This window comes from Bombina bombina, chromosome 10 (assembly GCF_027579735.1).
Source record: "Bombina bombina isolate aBomBom1 chromosome 10, aBomBom1.pri, whole genome shotgun sequence".
Classification (NCBI taxonomy): domain Eukaryota; kingdom Metazoa; phylum Chordata; class Amphibia; order Anura; family Bombinatoridae; genus Bombina; species Bombina bombina.
The window spans coordinates 93,509,855-93,526,904 of NC_069508.1; the positions used below are offsets into that span (position 1 = coordinate 93,509,855).

Sequence of the window (17,050 nt, forward strand, 5' to 3'; positions counted from 1 at the left end):
TCAAAGAAGTCATTGGTTAATGGGAGTTTGCGTGTGGCCGTGCTGTCCGACCTCCAAATGTTAATGCGCCTGAGGTTTTTGCTTGAGCACAACATTTTTTGCTTTCAGCTGTATATGAGAGCGAGCATAGAAGCCCTATTGATTTAACTTGAGTGGCTTTGGCGCCCATACTTTTGCTCTCTAATTGTAATCTAGGCCTAAATGTCTAAATGCAGCTTTATATATGAGCAAAAGGTATAATTTAATATGTTTTTAATTAATGTCTTCATCTCTGAATAAGGACACCGGTTGAGACCATCTCTAAACAATCCCCAAATGTATTTAACTTGGTCAGTTTGATGAGCGTTGGTAATGAATATGCAATGAAGCTGCAACAAAACTTGGTGGATTTTATTGTGCTGTTGGTGAGATGCCTCTTTATGACTAAGGAATGGTGATGATACAGCTGGGATTTGCAAGGTTTAATAAATACACACCAATTAATTGTTTTTCTGATTCCAAACAGTCTATATATTACAATAATGTTTCTTTTCTTTACCGAAACGCGTTAGACAGCCAAGGGGATGAGCTGTGACTAACTTGTGGATTTTAAGCATATATTGCATGTAACTAAGCGCTATGTCTGACTCGCTGGTGTTCTAAAGTTCTTTCTTTTCTTTAGAACCTGACTAGTTATGATGTTTGCAGCCTTTTACTTGGAACATCCACATTACTCGTTTGGGTTGGTGTCATCCGATATCTTGGGTACTTCCAAAAATATAATGTAAGTGCTTTAAATATTTACATTTTCTTAAGTATTAATACATGTCTATTACAATTGGTAATGCCTCCATTTTTTTTTTTTCTTTTCAGGTTCTTATTTTAACAATGCAGGCTTCATTACCCAAAGTGTTAAGGTTCTGCTGCTGTGCAGGAATGATCTACCTTGGCTATACATTTTGTGGATGGATTGTTTTAGGACCTTATCATGAAAAGGTTAGTTTCATAATGTGTTAATATGTAAAAAAAAAACAAAAGCAAACTATAGATTACTGGTATAAAGAGAAAAGAAGGTATCCCAGATCCAATGGTATTAAAAACCACAAGTTTATTAAAAATATTTAAAAGCGCATATAAGGTCACAGGAACAGGGTGATAGACAGGACTAGATTACAGGTGTTGATACTTAAAGGGACAGTCTACACCAGAATTTTTATTGTTTTAAAAGATAGATAATCCCTTTATTACCCATTTCCCAGTTTTGCATAACTAACACATTTATAATAATATACTTTTAACCTCTGTGATTATCTTGTATCTAAGCCTCTGCAAACTGCCCCTTTTTTCAGTTCTTTTGACAGACTTGCAGTCTAGCCAATCAGTGCCTGCTCCCAGATATCTTCTCGTGCACAAGCACAGTGTTATCTATATGAAATACGTGAACTAACACCCTCTAGTGGTGAAAAACTGTTAAAATGCAATCTGAAAGAGGTGGGCTTCAAGGTCTAAGAAATTAGCATATGAACCTCCTAGGTTAAGCTTTCAACTAAGAATACCAAGAGAACAAAGCAAAATTGGTGATAAAAGTAAATTGGAAAATTGTTTAAAATTACATGCTCTATCTGAATCATGAAAGTTTATTTTAGCCTAGACTGTCCCTTTAAAGGGATTTTTATTTGGCCTTTGACAAACTGTTAATGGTGCAGCCTTCCTGATTGGCTCAGATGATTGTAGGGGTGGCATACAATCTAGGGACCAATTGGCTTACTGCACATGCATTATTTTTCTCACCGCCAGAGCCTTCTAAACATTGCTGCTCTCAGAAGTTCATATATCTTTACATCAGTTAGATATAGGCTGTATATACATGAGTTTGATCCTTAAAGGTACATGAAACCCCAAATTTTTCTTTCATGATTCAGATAGAGAATACAATTTTAAACAACTTTCTAATTTACTTCTATTATCTATTCTGTTTAATTCTCTTGGTATCATTTGTTGAAGGAGCAGCAATGCACTAATGGTTTCTAACTGAACACATGGGTGAGTCAATCACATTCAATATATATTTGCAGCCACCAATCAACAGCTAGAACCTAGTTTCTCTACTGCTCATGAACTTGCCTAGATAAACCTTTCAGCAAATGATAACAAGAGAAGGAAGCAAATTAAATAATAGAAGTAAATTGGAAAGTTGTTTAAAATTGAATTCTCTATCTGAAACATGAGATAATTTTTTTGGGTTTCATGTCCCTTTAAAGCTCAGCACTGCATGATGTATAGACACGTCTTGATGCCCATTTATCAGTTAATAGAGCAAACCTTACTGCATATTATCCAAATATTATTTTATATAGAAACATTTAATAAATAGATATAGTCACCCAAAGAAAGTTGGGTAGTTTTAGTCTGTGTACGTTGCTTTTGGACATGTAGTATTATTATTATCATTATTATTATTAGGTATTTGTAGAGCGCCAACAGGTTCTGCAGCGCTAATGTTTGATTATAAAACCTTTGCTTTTTATGGTGGTGGTGTTAATTTCATTTAAATTGGCAATTTATAAATATTTGTCAATAAAATGTAGTCCACCATTTGCAATATCAAAATGTATAAATGTGAACTTTTTCTTTATTAGCTGATCACATGTGGCTTTACAAGAAGCAAGGTTATTTTCTTATCCAAGATAAGACACCTAGTCCCTTTCCTTATTGCTCTCCTCGTCACTTTTTCCTTTTTTGATATCGAGAATTCTTTCATCCTGGCTTTTCACAAAAGCCATCTTGGACATCTAACACCTTCTCCTGGTCTGGCCTTAAGTTCACACCAATGTCCTTGGAGGCCAAGTCTACAGTTCCAGACAACTCAAGTGACCAAAGCACCCTTTTACCAAAACACAAATGCTCTGCTCCTACTTTAGATACAAATATTGAAAAAATAACCACAAATATAAGGACACTTAAACAAGCAGGGTATTCCTAAAAATTAGCTTTTTATAATTCTGTTTATAATAAAACATAACAAAAATGTTTTATCAGATCGAATTATAGCTGTTCACTGTATCAAAATGAAAGAAATACATTTTAGAATAAAATATCCATACAAATGATACATATATGAGCTAATGTAAGCAATATATTTATTTCTTTTCAATTACCACAGTTTGCAGAGTCAAAACTCATTAAAGTCCCAGCATAAATTTCAGTCCTCATAGGTATTAAAGGGACAACAAACGCAACATTTTTATTTCATGATTCAGATAAAGCATTCAATTTTAAACAACTTTCCTAATTCGCTTCTGTTATAAATATTCTCTTCGTATCTTTTGTTGAAAATCAGTGACATAAGCTCAGGAGCGTGCACTACATAAATAGTGCTGCCATCTAGTTCGCCAAACACCTACCTATGTACCTTCAACCATTATTACCATGTGACAGAAGAAAGATTTATAATAGAAGTAAATTGGAATATATATTTTTTAAAAGACTGAATGTTCTGTCTGAATCACACAGAAATGTTTTTGGGTTTCAAATTCCCTTTAAGGTTCAAATTTTATATAGAAAATGCCTTTGATTGTACCCTCACTAGGTAACCAATCAGGCTGTGATATAAATATGTGGGCCTCTGCTTTATCTCCATACACCAAAATCAGTTCTGTAATTAAATCAGTTCTGTAATTAAATCAGTTCTGTAATTAGGTGGTCTCTTTGTCCAGTCAGATTTTATCCACCCCAGAATCTGCAATTTCAAAACCATCTGCAGTTAAGAGGACATCTTGGTTTCTCATCTGACACAATATCTTTGTTTCAGCTCTGAAGCCTTTCTCAATAGGTTGTCTGTAAAGTACATTTCTTTCATGTAATTAGCAAGAGTCCATGAGCTAGTGACGTATGGGATATACATTCCTACCAGGAGGGGCAAAGTTTCCCAAACCTCAAAATGCCTATAAATACACCCCTCACCACACCCACAATTCAGTTTTACAAACTTTGCCTCCTATGGAGGTGGTGAAGTAAGTTTGTGCTAGATTCTACGTTGATATGCGCTCCGCAGCAAGTTGGAGCCCGGTTTTCCTCTCAGCGTGCAGTGAATGTCAGAGGGATGTGAGGAGAGTATTGCCTATTTTGAATACAGTGATCTCCTTCTACGGGGTCTATTTCATAGGTTCTCTGTTATCGGTCGTAGAGATTCATCTCTTTACCTCCCTTTTCAGATCGACGATATACTCTTATTTATATACCATTACCTCTGCTGATTTTCGTTTCAGTACTGGTTTGGCTTTCTACAAACATGTAGATGAGTGTCCTGGGGTAAGTAAATCTTATTTTCTGTGACACTCTAAGCTATGGTTGGGCACTTTGTTTTTAAAGTTCTAAATATATGTATTCAAACATTTATTTGCCTTGACTCAGGATGTTCAACATTCCTTATTTTCAGACAGTCAGTTTCATATTTGGGATAATGCATTTGAATCAATCATTTTTTCTTACCTTAAAAAATTTGACTCTTTTTTCCCTGTGGGCTGTTAGGCTCGCGGGGGCTGAAAATGCTTCATTTTATTGCGTCATTCTTGGCGCAGACTTTTTTGGCGCAAAAAATCTTTCTGTTTCCGGCGTCATATGTGTCGCCGGAAGTTGCGTCATTTTTTGACGTCTTTTTGCGCCAAAAATGTCGGCGTTCCGGATGTGGCGTCATTTTTGGCGCCAAAAAGCATTTAGGCGCCAAATAATGTGGGCGTCGCTTTTGTCTCCACATTATTTCAGTCTCATTTTTTCTTTGCTTCTGGTTGCTAGAAGCTTGTTTATTGGCATTTTTCCCATTCCTGAAACTGTCATTTAAGGAATTTGATCAATTTTGCTTTTATATGTTGTTTTTTCTCTTACATATTGCAAGATGTCTCACGTTGCATCCGAGTCAGAAGATACTTCAGGAAAATCGCTGTCTAGTGCTGGAACTACCAAAGCTAAGTGTATCTGCTGTAAACTTTTGGTAGCTATTCCTGCGGCTGTTGTTTGTATTAATTGTCATGACAAACTTGTTAATGCAGATAATATTTCCTTTAGTAATGTACCATTGCCTGTTGCAGTTCCTTCAACATCTAAGGTGCAGAATGTTCCTGATAACATAAGAGATTTTGTTTCTGAATCCATCAAGAAGGCTATGTCTGTTATTTCTCCTTCTAGTAAACATAAAAAATCTTTTAAAACTTCTCTCTCTACAGATTAATTTTTAAATGAACATCATCATTCTGATTCTGATGACTCTTCTGGTTCAGAGGATTCTGTCTCAGAGATTGATGCTGATAAATCTTCATATTTATTTAAAATGGAATTTATTCGTTCTTTACTTAAAGAAGTACTAATTGCTTTAGAAATAGAGGATTCTGGTCCTCTTGATACTAATTCTAAACGTTTAGATAAGGTCTTTAAATCTCCTGTGGTTATTCCAGAAGTTTTTCCTGTTCCTAATGCTATTTCTGAAGTAATTTCCAGAGAATGGGATAAATTGGGTAATTCATTTACTCCTTCTAAACGTTTTAAGCAATTATATCCTGTGCCGTCTGATAGATTAGAATTTTGGGACAATATCCCTAAGGTTGATGGGGCTATTTCTACCCTTGCTAAACGTACTACTATTCCTACGTCAGATGGTACTTCGTTTAAGGATCCTTTAGATAGGAAAATTGAATCCTTTCTAAGAAAAGCTTATCTGTGTTCAGGTAATCTTCTTAGACCTGCTATATCATTGGCTGATGTTGCTGCAGCTTCAACTTTTTGGTTGGAAACTTTAGCGCAACAAGTAACAGATCATGATTCTCATAATATTATTATTCTTCTTCAACATGCTAATAATTTTATCTGTGATGCCATTTTTGATATTATCAGAGTTGATGTCAGGTTTATGTCTCTAGCTATTTTAGCTAGAAGAGCTTTATGGCTTAAAACTTGGAATGCTGATATGGCTTCTAAATCAACTCTACTTTCCATTTCTTTCCAGGGTAACAAATTATTTGGTTCTCAGTTGGATTCTATTATCTCAACTGTTATTGGTGGGAAAGGAACTTTTTTACCACAGGATAGAAAATCTAAGGGTAAAAACAGGGCTAATAATCGTTTTCGTTCCTTTCGTTTCAACAAAGAACAAAAGCCTGATCCTTCATCCTCAGGAGCAGTTTCAGTTTGGAAACCATCTCCAGTCTGGAATAAATCCAAGCCTTCTAGAAAGTCAAAGCCAGCTTCTAAGTCCACATGAATGTGCGGCCCTCATTCCAGCTCAGCTGGTAGGGGGCAGGTTACGTTTTTTCAAAGAAATTTGGATCAATTCTGTTCACAATCTTTGGATTCAGAACATTGTTTCAGAAGGGTACAGAATTGGTTTCAAGATGAGACCTCCTGCAAAGAGATTTTTTCTTTCCCGTGTCCCAGTAAATCCAGTGAAAGCTCAAGCATTTCTGAATTGTGTTTCAGATCTACAGTTGGCTGGAGTAATTATGCCAGTTCCAGTTCTGGAACAGGGGATGGGGTTTTATTCAAATCTCTTCATTGTACCAAAGAAGGAGAATTCCTTCAGACCAGTTCTGGATCTAAAAATATTGAATCGTTATGTAAGGATACCAACGTTCAAAATGGTAACTGTAAGGACTATCTTGCCTTTTGTTCAGCAAGGGCATTATATGTCCACAATAGATTTACAGGATGCATATCTGCATATTCCGATTCATCCAGATCATTATCAGTTCCTGAGATTCTCTTTTCTGGACAAGCATTACCAGTTTGTGGCTCTGCCGTTTGGCCTAGCTACAGCTCCAAGAATTTTTACAAAGGTTCTCGGTGCCCTTCTGTCTGTAATCAGAGAACAGGGTATTGTGGTATTTCCTTATTTGGACGATATCTTGGTACTTGCTCAGTCTTCACATTTAGCAGAATCTCATACGAATCGACTTGTGTTGTTTCTTCAAGATCATGGTTGGAGGATCAATTCACCAAAAAGTTCATTAATTCCTCAGACAAGGGTAACCTTTCTGGGTTTCCAGATAAAGACAGAGTCATGGACACTGAATCTAACAGACAAGAGACGTCTAAAATTGATTTCAGCTTGTCGAAACCTTCAGTCACAATCATTCCCTTCGGTAGCCTTATGCATGGAAATTCTAGGTCTTATGACTGCTGCATCGGACGCGATCCCCTTTGCTCGTTTTCACATGCGACCTCTTCAGCTCTGTATGCTGAATCAATGGTGCAAGGATTACACAAAGATATCTCAATTAATATCTTTAAAACCGATTGTACGACACTCTCTAACGTGGTGGACAGATCACCATCGTTTAATTCAGGGGGCTTCTTTTGTGCTTCCGACCTGGACTGTAATTTCAACAGATGCAAGTCTCACAGGTTGGGGAGCTGTGTGGGGATCTCTGACGGCACAAGGAGTTTGGGAATCTCAGGAGGTGAGATTACCGATCAATATTTTGGAACTCCGTGCAATTTTCAGAGCTCTTCTGTCTTGGCCTCTTCTAAAGAGAGAATCGTTCATTTGTTTTCAGACAGACAATGTCACAACTGTGGCATACATCAATCATCAAGGAGGGACTCACAGTCCTCTGGCTATGAAAGAAGTATCTCGAATTTTGGTTTGGGCGGAATCCAGCTCCTGTCTAATCTCTGCGGTTCATATCCCAGGTATAGACAATTGGGAAGCGGATTATCTCAGTCGCCAAACGTTGCATCCGGGCGAATGGTCTCTTCACCCAGAGGTATTTCTTCAGATTGTTCAAATGTGGGAGCTTCCAGAGATAGATCTGATGGCGTCTCATCTAAACAAGAAACTTCCCAGGTATCTGTCCAGATCCCGGGATCCTCAGGCGGAAGCAGTGGATGCATTATCACTTCCTTGGAAGTATCATCCTGCCTATATCTTTCCGCCTCTAGTTCTTCTTCCAAGAGTAATCTCCAAGATTCTGAAGGAATGCTCGTTTGTTCTGCTGGTAGCTCCGGCATGGCCTCACAGGTTTTGGTATGCGGATCTTGTCCGGATGGCCTCTTGCCATCCGTGGACTCTTCCGCTAAGACCAGACCTTCTGTCGCAAGGTCCTTTTTTCCATCAGGATCTCAAATCCTTAAATTTAAAGGTATGGAGATTGAACGCTTGATTCTTGGTCAAAGAGGTTTCTCTGACTCTGTGATTAATACTATGTTACAGGCTCGTAAATCTGTATCCAGAGAGATATATTATAGAGTCTGGAAGACTTATATTTCTTGGTGTCTTTCTCATCATTTTTCTTGGCATTCTTTTAGAATTCCGAGAATTTTACAGTTTCTTCAGGATGGTTTAGATAAAGGTTTATCCGCAAGTTCTTTGAAAGGACAAATCTCTGCTCTTTCTGTTCTTTTTCACAGAAAGATTGCTAATCTTCCTGATATTCATTGTTTTGTACAAGCTTTGGTTCGTATAAAACCTGTCATTAAGTCAATTTCTCCTCCTTGGAGTTTGAATTTGGTTCTGGGGGCTCTTCAAGCTCCTCCGTTTGAACCTATGCATTCATTGGACATTAAATTACTTTCTTGGAAAGTTTTGTTCCTTTTGGCGATCTCTTCTGCCAGAAGAGTCTCTGAACTATCTGCTCTTTCTTGTGAGTCTCCTTTTCTGATTTTTCATCAGGATAAGGCGGTGTTGCGAACTTCTTTTGAATTTTTACCTAAAGTTGTGAATTCCAACAACATTAGTGGAGAAATTGTGGTTCCTTCATTATGTCCTAATCCTAAGAATTCTAAGGAGAAATCGTTGCATTCTTTGGATGTTGTTAGAGCTTTAAAATATTATGTTGAAGCTACTAAGTCTTTCCGAAAGACTTCTAGTTTATTTGTTATCTTTTCCGGTTCTAGAAAAGGCCAGAAAGCTTCTGCCATTTCTTTGGCATCTTGGTTGAAATCTTTAATTCATCTTGCCTATGTTGAGTCGGGTAAAACTCCGCCTCAAAGGATTACAGCTCATTCTACTAGGTCAGTTTCTACTTCCTGGGCGTTTAGGAATGAGGCTTCGGTTGATCAGATTTGCAACGCAGCAACTTGGTCCTCTTTGCATACTTTTACTAAATTCTACCATTTTGATGTATTTTCTTCTTCTGAAGCAGTTTTTGGTAGAAAAGTACTTCAGGCAGCGGTTTCAGTTTGAATCTTCTGCTTATGTTTTTCATTAAACTTTATTTTGGGTGTGGATTATTTTCAGCAGGAATTGGCTGTCTTTATTTTATCCCTCACTCTCTAGTGACTCTTGCGTGGAAAGATCCACATCTTGGGTAATCATTATCGCATACGTCACTAGCTCATGGACTCTTGCTAATTACATGAAAGAAAACATAATTTATGTAAGAACTTACCTGATAAATTAATTTCTTTCATATTAGCAAGAGTCCATGAGGCCCGCCCTTTTTTGTGGTGGTTATGATTTTTTTGTATAAAGCACAATTATTCCAATTCCTTATTTTATATGCTTTCGCACTTTTTTCTTATCACCCCACTTCTTGGCTATTCGTTAAACTGAATTGTGGGTGTGGTGAGGGGTGTATTTATAGGCATTTTGAGGTTTGGGAAACTTTGCCCCTCCTGGTAGGAATGTATATCCCATACGTCACTAGCTCATGGACTCTTGCTAATATGAAAGAAATGAATTTATCAGGTAAGTTCTTACATAAATTATGTTTTTACATTATCCCCCCTCCATTAAAGGGATACTAAACCCAAAAATGTTCTTTCATAATTCAAATAGAGAATACAATTGTAAACAACATTACAATTTACTTCTATTATCTAATTTGTTTCATTCTTTAGATATCCTTTGTTGAAGAAATAGCAATGCACATGGGTGAGCCAATCAGACAAGGCATCTATGTGCAGCAACCAATCGGCAGCTACTGAGCCTATCGAGCTATGCTTTTCCGCAAAGTATATCAAGAGAATGAAGCAAATTAGACAATAGAAGTAAATTAGAAAGTTGTTTAAAATGGCATTCTCTATCTGAATCATGAAAGAAAAAAATTGCGTTTAATGTCCCTTTAAAAGCTCTGTTCTCATGATTTTTCCTTAAAGGGACATGAAACTAAATTTTTTTTTAATGATTCAGCTAGGGCACTGGTTTTCAAACCTGTCCTCAGACCTCCCTAACAGGCCAGATTTGAGGATATCTGAACTGGAGCACAGGTGAAATAATCATCTGAATAGTAAACGTGGTTATATTACCTGCTCTCACCCAAGGTAATCCTGAAAACCTGGCCTGTTAGGGAGGCCTGAGGACAGGTTTGAAAACCAGTGAGAGAGCATACAATTTTAATAAAATCTCCAATTTACTTCTACAATCTAGGTTGCTTTATTCCATTGTTGAAAAGCATACCTAGGTAGGCTCAGGAGCAGCAATGCACTACTGGGAGTTATCTGCTGAATGGTGGCTGAACATATACGCATCTTGTAATTGGCTCACCTGATGTGTTCAGCTAGCTCCCAGTAGTGCCTTGTTTCTCTTTCATCTAAGGATACCAAGAGAATGAAGCAAACTTGATAATAGAAGTCAACAGGAAAATTGAAAATTTTATACCCTGTCCCTTTTAAACACTTTTCTACACAATGTCATAGCCTAAAGTAATTTAATTTGTATTACTACTAGTAGATAAAGTGAAATTACACAACTGTTTTTGAATTGTAGAACACTAGCTGTATGCTTTTTCACCACTAGAGGGCTCTTCTGTCTGCTATTTCTACTAAAAAGTTTAATTCCTACCTAGACACTAAATTATAATTATTATTAATAATACCTGTTGTTGTTATTGGTTCAGTAGTAACTGTTAAATCAAGATGTATGTAAATATACCAGCCCCCTCTGTGGCTTAACAAAAAACAAAATACTTTGGCAGTTACAATAAAGAATAAGTCTACTGTTACTCTTGTGGGCAGTTGATGGTTAATGTTGCTTGCATTTTACTCATGTAAGTACTGCATACTTTCCTAGATTTAAAAGTATTTGTATAACCCTGCCAAAACAATATTTAAAGGGACAGTCTACACCAAAATTATTTGCTAAAAAGATAGAAAACCCCTTTATTACCCATTCCTCAGCTTTGCACAACCATCATTGTTATATTAATATACTTTATAACCTTTAAACCACAAAGTTTCTGCCTGTTTATGCAATAGATGATAAATAGCCTTGAGATAAGAGGGCAGTCTGCAGAGGCTTAGATACATGTTGGTTATGCAAAATTGGGAAATGGGTAATAAAGAAATCAGATTAGCTATCATAACCATTTTGGAGTAGATTGTCCCTTTTAATGTTTTTTTATGTAGCGGTTTTTATATGGACCAAAAAGGGACATGATACTGTAAAAAAAAAAAAAAAGTTTTTCACTCATTAGAACATATACATTTTGTTCTTCTGTCTCTTGCTAACCGTGTGCTTATTCCCTACTAATCGTTAAACACATAGCTAAAGTTTAACTCCGCTCTACACATTGCAGCTACTATGTAGGGCATGATTAGGGAGCCAATCAGGATCTTGTGAGGAGGTGCAATGTGTGTGTTCTGACTTTGAACCCAGCAAAAGGGTTAAACGGCTACACACATAGAAGGGAATTTCTTAAAAAAATAACGTCCTATAGAGCAGATAGTATTTAGCTTTAGAATTAGTTTTAAAGGGACACTAAATCCATTTTTTTTTCCTTTCATGATTCAGATAGAGCATGCAATTTTAAGCAACATTTTAATTTATTTATATTATCATTTTTTAGCACTAATGTAAAGCTTAGGACCCAGACCATTTTTGGTTCATAACCTGGGTTACGCTTGCTTATTGGTGGCTAAATGTAGCCACCAATCAGCAAATGCTATACAGGGTGCTGAACCTAAAATTGGCAGGCTCCTAAGCTTTACATTCCTGCTTTTTAAATAAAGATTGTAAGAGAACAAAGAAAAAATAGAAATAAATTAAAATGTTGCTTAAAATTGCATGCTGTATATGAATGATAAAAATCACTTTAGTATCCCTTTAATGCAGACTTTCTGTAAAAAAAGTTTTTATTGAAAAAATGAACAGTATTGTTCTTAAAGGGACACTGAACCCAAAATTTTTCTTTCGTGATTCAGATAGAGCATGCAATTTTAAACAACTTTCTAATTTACTCCTATTATCAATTTCTTTCATGTAATTAGCAAGAGTCCATGAGCTAGTGACGTATGGGATATACATTCCTACCAGGAGGGGCAAAGTTTCCCAAACCTCAAAATGCCTATAAATACACCCCTCACCACACCCACAAATCAGTTTTACAAACTTTGCCTCCTGTGGAGGTGGTGAAGTAAGTTTGTGCTAGATTCTACGTTGATATGCGCTCCGCAGCAGGTTGGAGCCCGGTTTTCCTCTCAGCGTGCAGTGAATGTCAGAGGGATGTGAAGAGAGTATTGCCTATTTTGAATGCAGTGATCTCCTTCTATGGGGTCTATTTCATAGGTTCTCTGTTATCGGTCATAGAGATTCATCTCTTACCTCCCTTTTCAGATCGACGATATACTCTTATATATACCATTACCTCTGCTGATTCTCGTTTCAGTACTGGTTTGGCTTTTTACTACATGTAGATGAGTGTCCTGGGGTAAGTAAGTCTTATTTTCTGTGACACTCTAAGCTATGGTTGGGCACTTTTATATAAAGTTCTAAATATATGTGTTTAAACATTTATTTGCCTTGATTCAGGATGTTCAACGTTCCTTATTTTCAGACAGTCAGTTTCATATTTGGGATAATGCATATGAATAATTAAATTTTTTCTTACCTTAAAATTTGACTTTTTTTCCTGTGGGCTGTTAGGCTCGCAGGGGCTGAAAATGCTTCATTTTATTGCGTCATTCTTGGCGCAAAAATTTTCTTGTCATTTCCGGGGTCATACGTGTCGCTGGAAGTTGCGTCATTTTTTTTGACGTTTTTGCGCCAAAAAATGTCGGCGTTACCGGATGTTGCGCCTTTTTTGGCGCCAAAAGCATTTAGGCGCCAAATAATGTGGGCAGCTTTTTTGGCGCTAAAAAATTCGAGCGTCATTGTTGTCTCCACAATATTTAAGTCTCATTATTTATTGCTTCTGGTTGCTAGAAGCTTGTTCATTGGCATTTTTTTCCCATTCCTGAAACTGTCATTTAAGGAATTTGATCATTTTTGCTTTATATGTTGTTTTTTCTATTACATATTGCAAGATGTCTCAAATGGACTCTGAATCAGAAGCCACTTTTGGAAAAACGCTTAACTGAGTTTCAGTTCTACCAAAGCTAAGTTCATTTATTTTAAATGTTATAAATGTTTATCTTTAGCTATGGTTTGTAATAAGTTATTATGTTATACTTTTACATGCGGAATCCATTAGTATTTATGCTTTATATATTTTCTTTTCTTACAAGAAATATTTAGAAGACTTATAAGAAATATTTTTCTGATTCTATGTTAAAGGCTTTGTCTGACTTCGTGCCTTCTAATAAAATTTTTAGGTCTTTTTCACTTCTTTTTTAATTATTGAAGTTTCAAATGACCAACAACATACTGATTTCTCCAACATAGGTGTGTCCGGTCCACGGCGTCATCCTTACTTGTGGGATATTCTCTTCCCCAACAGGAAATGGCAAAGAGCCCAGCAAAGCTGGTCACATGATCCCTCCTAGGCTCCGCCTTCCCCAGTCATTCTCTTTGCCGTTGTACAGGCAACATCTCCACGGAGATGGCTTAGAGTTTTTTGGTGTTTAAATGTAGTTTTTATTCTTCAATCAAGAGTTTGTTATTTTAAAATAGTGCTGGTATGTACTATTTACTCTGAAACAGAAAAGAGATGAAGATTTCTGTTTGTAAGAGGAAAATGATTTTAGCAACCGTTACTAAAATCGATGGCTGTTTCCACACAGGACTGTTGAGAGGAATTAACTTCAGTTGGGGGAATCAGTGAGCAGACTTTTGCTGCTTGAGGTATGACACATTTCTAACAAGACTTGGTAATGCTGGAAGCTGTCATTTTCCCTATGGGATCCGGTAAGCCATTTTTATTAAATAAGAATAAAGGGCTTCACAAGGGCTTTAAAGACTGGTAGACATTTTTCTGGGCTAAAACGATTGATTTATAAGCATTTTTTATAGTTTATAGCTTTGAGGAGTTATTTTATTCTTGGGAATTATGTTAAATAACCGGCAGGCACTGTATTGGACACCTTTTTCCCTGGGGGCCTTCTCTAATCATAGGCAGAGCCTCATTTTCGCGCCACTAATGCGCAGTTGTTTTTTGGAAGCAAAGCATGCAGATGCATGTGTGAGGAGCTCAGATACATAGAAAAAGCTTACTGAAGGCGTCATTTGGTATCGTATTCCCCTCTGGGCTTGGTTGGGTCTCAGCAAAGCAGATACCAGGGACTGTATAGGGGTTAAATATAAAAACGGCTTATTTTAAGAGTTAAAGCTTTCAAATTTGGTGTGCAATACTTTTAAGGCTTTAAGACACTGTGGTGAAATTTTGGTGAATTTTGAACAATTCCTTCATACTTTTTCACATATTCAGTAATAAAGTGTGTTCAGTTTAAAATTTAAAGTGACAGTAACTGTTTTATTTTAAAACGTTTTTTGTACTTTGTTATCAAGTTTATGCCTGTTTAACATGTCTGAACTATCAGATAGACTATGTTCTGTATGTGAGGAAGCCAAGGTTCCTTCTCATTTAAATAGATGTGATGTATGTGACAAAAAATTTAGAGAAAATGATGCCCAAGATGATTCCTCAAGTGAGGGGAGTAAGCATGGTACTGCATCATCCCCTCCTTCGTCTACGCCAGTCTTGCCCACACAGGAGGCCCCTAGTACATCTAGTGCGCCAATACTCCTTACTATGCAACAATTAACGGCTGTAATGGATAATTCTATTAAAAACATTTTAGCCAAAATGCCCACTTATCAGCGAAAGCGCGACTGCTCTGTTTTAGATACTGAAGAGCATGAGGACGCTGATGATAATGGTTCTGACATGCCCTTACACCAGTCTGAAGGGGCTAGGGAGGTTTTGTCTGAGGGAGAAATTTCAGATTCAGGAAAAATTTCTCAACAAGCTGAACCTGATGTTATTACATTTAAATTTAAATTTAAATAAGCTCTGCTTAAGGAGGTGTTATCTACTCTGGATGATTGTGACAATTTGGTCATTCCAGAGAAATTATGTAAAATGGACAGGTTCCTAGAGGTCCCGGTGCCCCCCGAAGCTTTTCCTATACCCAAGCGGGTGGGGGACATTGTAAATAAAGAATGGGAAAGGCCCGGCATACCTTTTGTCCCTCCCCCTATATTTAAGAAATTATTTCCTATGGTCGACCCCAGGAAGGACTTATGGCAGACAGTCCCCAAGGTCGAGGGGGCGGTTTCTACTCTAAACAAACGCACCACTATCCCTATAGAAGATAGTTGTGCTTTTAAAGATCCTATGGACAAAAAATTAGAGGGTTTGCTTAAAAAGATGTTTGTTCAGCAAGGTTACCTTCTACAACCAATTTCATGCATTGTTCCTGTCACTACAGCAGCGTGTTTCTGGTTCGAGGAACTAGAAAAGTCGCTCAATCAAGCATCCTCTTATGAGGAGGTTATGGGCAGAGTTCAAGCACTTAAGTTGGCTAACTCTTTTACCTTAGACGCCACTTTGCAATTAGCTAGATTAGCGGCGAAAAATTCAGGGTTTGCTATTGTGGCGCGCAGAGCGCTTTGGCTAAAGTCTTGGTCAGCGGATGCGTCCTCCAAGAACAAATTGCTTAACATACCTTTCAAAGGGAAAACGCTGTTTGGCCCTGACTTGAAAGAGATTATTTCAGATATCACTGGGGGTAAGGGCCACGCCCTTCCTCAGGATAGGTCTTTTAAGGCTAAAAATAAACCAAATTTTCGTCCCTTTCGCAGAAACGGACCAGCCTCAAGTTCTACATCCTCTAAGCAAGAGGGTAATACTTCTCAAACCAAGCCAGCCTGGAGGCCAATGCAAGGCTGGAACAAAGGTAAGCAGGCCAAGAAACCTGCCTCTTCTACCAAGACAGCATGAGATGTTGGTCCCCGATCCGGGACCGGATCTGGTGGGGGGCAGACTTTCTCTCTTCGCTCAGGCTTGGGCAAGAGATGTTCTGGATCCTTGGGCGCTAGAAATAGTCTCCCAAGGTTATCTTCTGGAATTCAAGGAGCTACCCCCAAGGGGAAGGTTCCACAGGTCTCAATTGTCTTCAGACCACATAAAAAGACAGGCATTCTTACATTGTGTAGAAGACCTGTTAAAAATGGGAGTGATTCATCCTGTTCCATTAGGAGAACAAGGGATGGGATTCTACTCCAATCTGTTCATAGTTCCCAAAAAAGAGGGAACATTCAGACCAATCTTAGATCTCAAGATCCTAAACAAATTTCTCAAGGTTCCATCGTTCAAAATGGAAACCATTCGGACAATTCTTCCTACCATACAGGAAGGTCAATTCATGACCACGGTGGATTTAAAGGATGCGTATCTACATATTCCTATCCACAAGGAACATCGGTTCCTAAGGTTCGCCTTTCTGGACAAGCATTACCAGTTTGTGGCACTTCCATTCGGATTAGCCACTGCTCCAAGAATTTTCACAAAGGTACTAGGGTCCCTTCTAGCGGTGCTAAGACCAAGGGGCATTGCAGTAGTACCTTACTTGGACGACATACTGATTCAAGCGTCGTGTCTACCACAAGCAAAGGCTCATACGGACATTGTCCTGGCCTTTCTCAGATCTCACGGGTGGAAAGTGAACGTAGAAAAAAGTTCTCTATCTCCGTCAACAAGAGTTCCCTTCTTGGGAACAATAATAGACTCCTTAGAAATGAGGATTTTTCTGACAGAGGCCAGAAAATCAAGACTTCTAAGCTCTTGTCAAGTACTTCATTCTGTTCTTCTTCCTTCCATAGCGCAGTGCATGGAAGTAATAGGTTTGATGGTCGCGGCAATGGACATAGTTCCTTTTGCGCGAATTCATCTAAGACCATTACAACTGTGCATGCTCAGTCAGTGGA

General features: G+C 37.7%; 1 protein-coding gene across 1 annotated transcript in view; it reads left to right on the top strand.

Annotated features, from left to right (window-relative positions):
- The window catches only part of MCOLN2 (mucolipin TRP cation channel 2), a 418,859-nt gene that overhangs the window by 340,572 nt on the left and 61,237 nt on the right, over positions 1 to 17,050 (top strand). The window contains exons 7-8 of the mRNA XM_053693157.1: positions 662 to 763; positions 853 to 975. Of these exons, the coding sequence (XP_053549132.1) occupies positions 662 to 763; positions 853 to 975 (225 nt within the window). The remainder of the gene's footprint in view (positions 1 to 661; positions 764 to 852; positions 976 to 17,050) is intronic.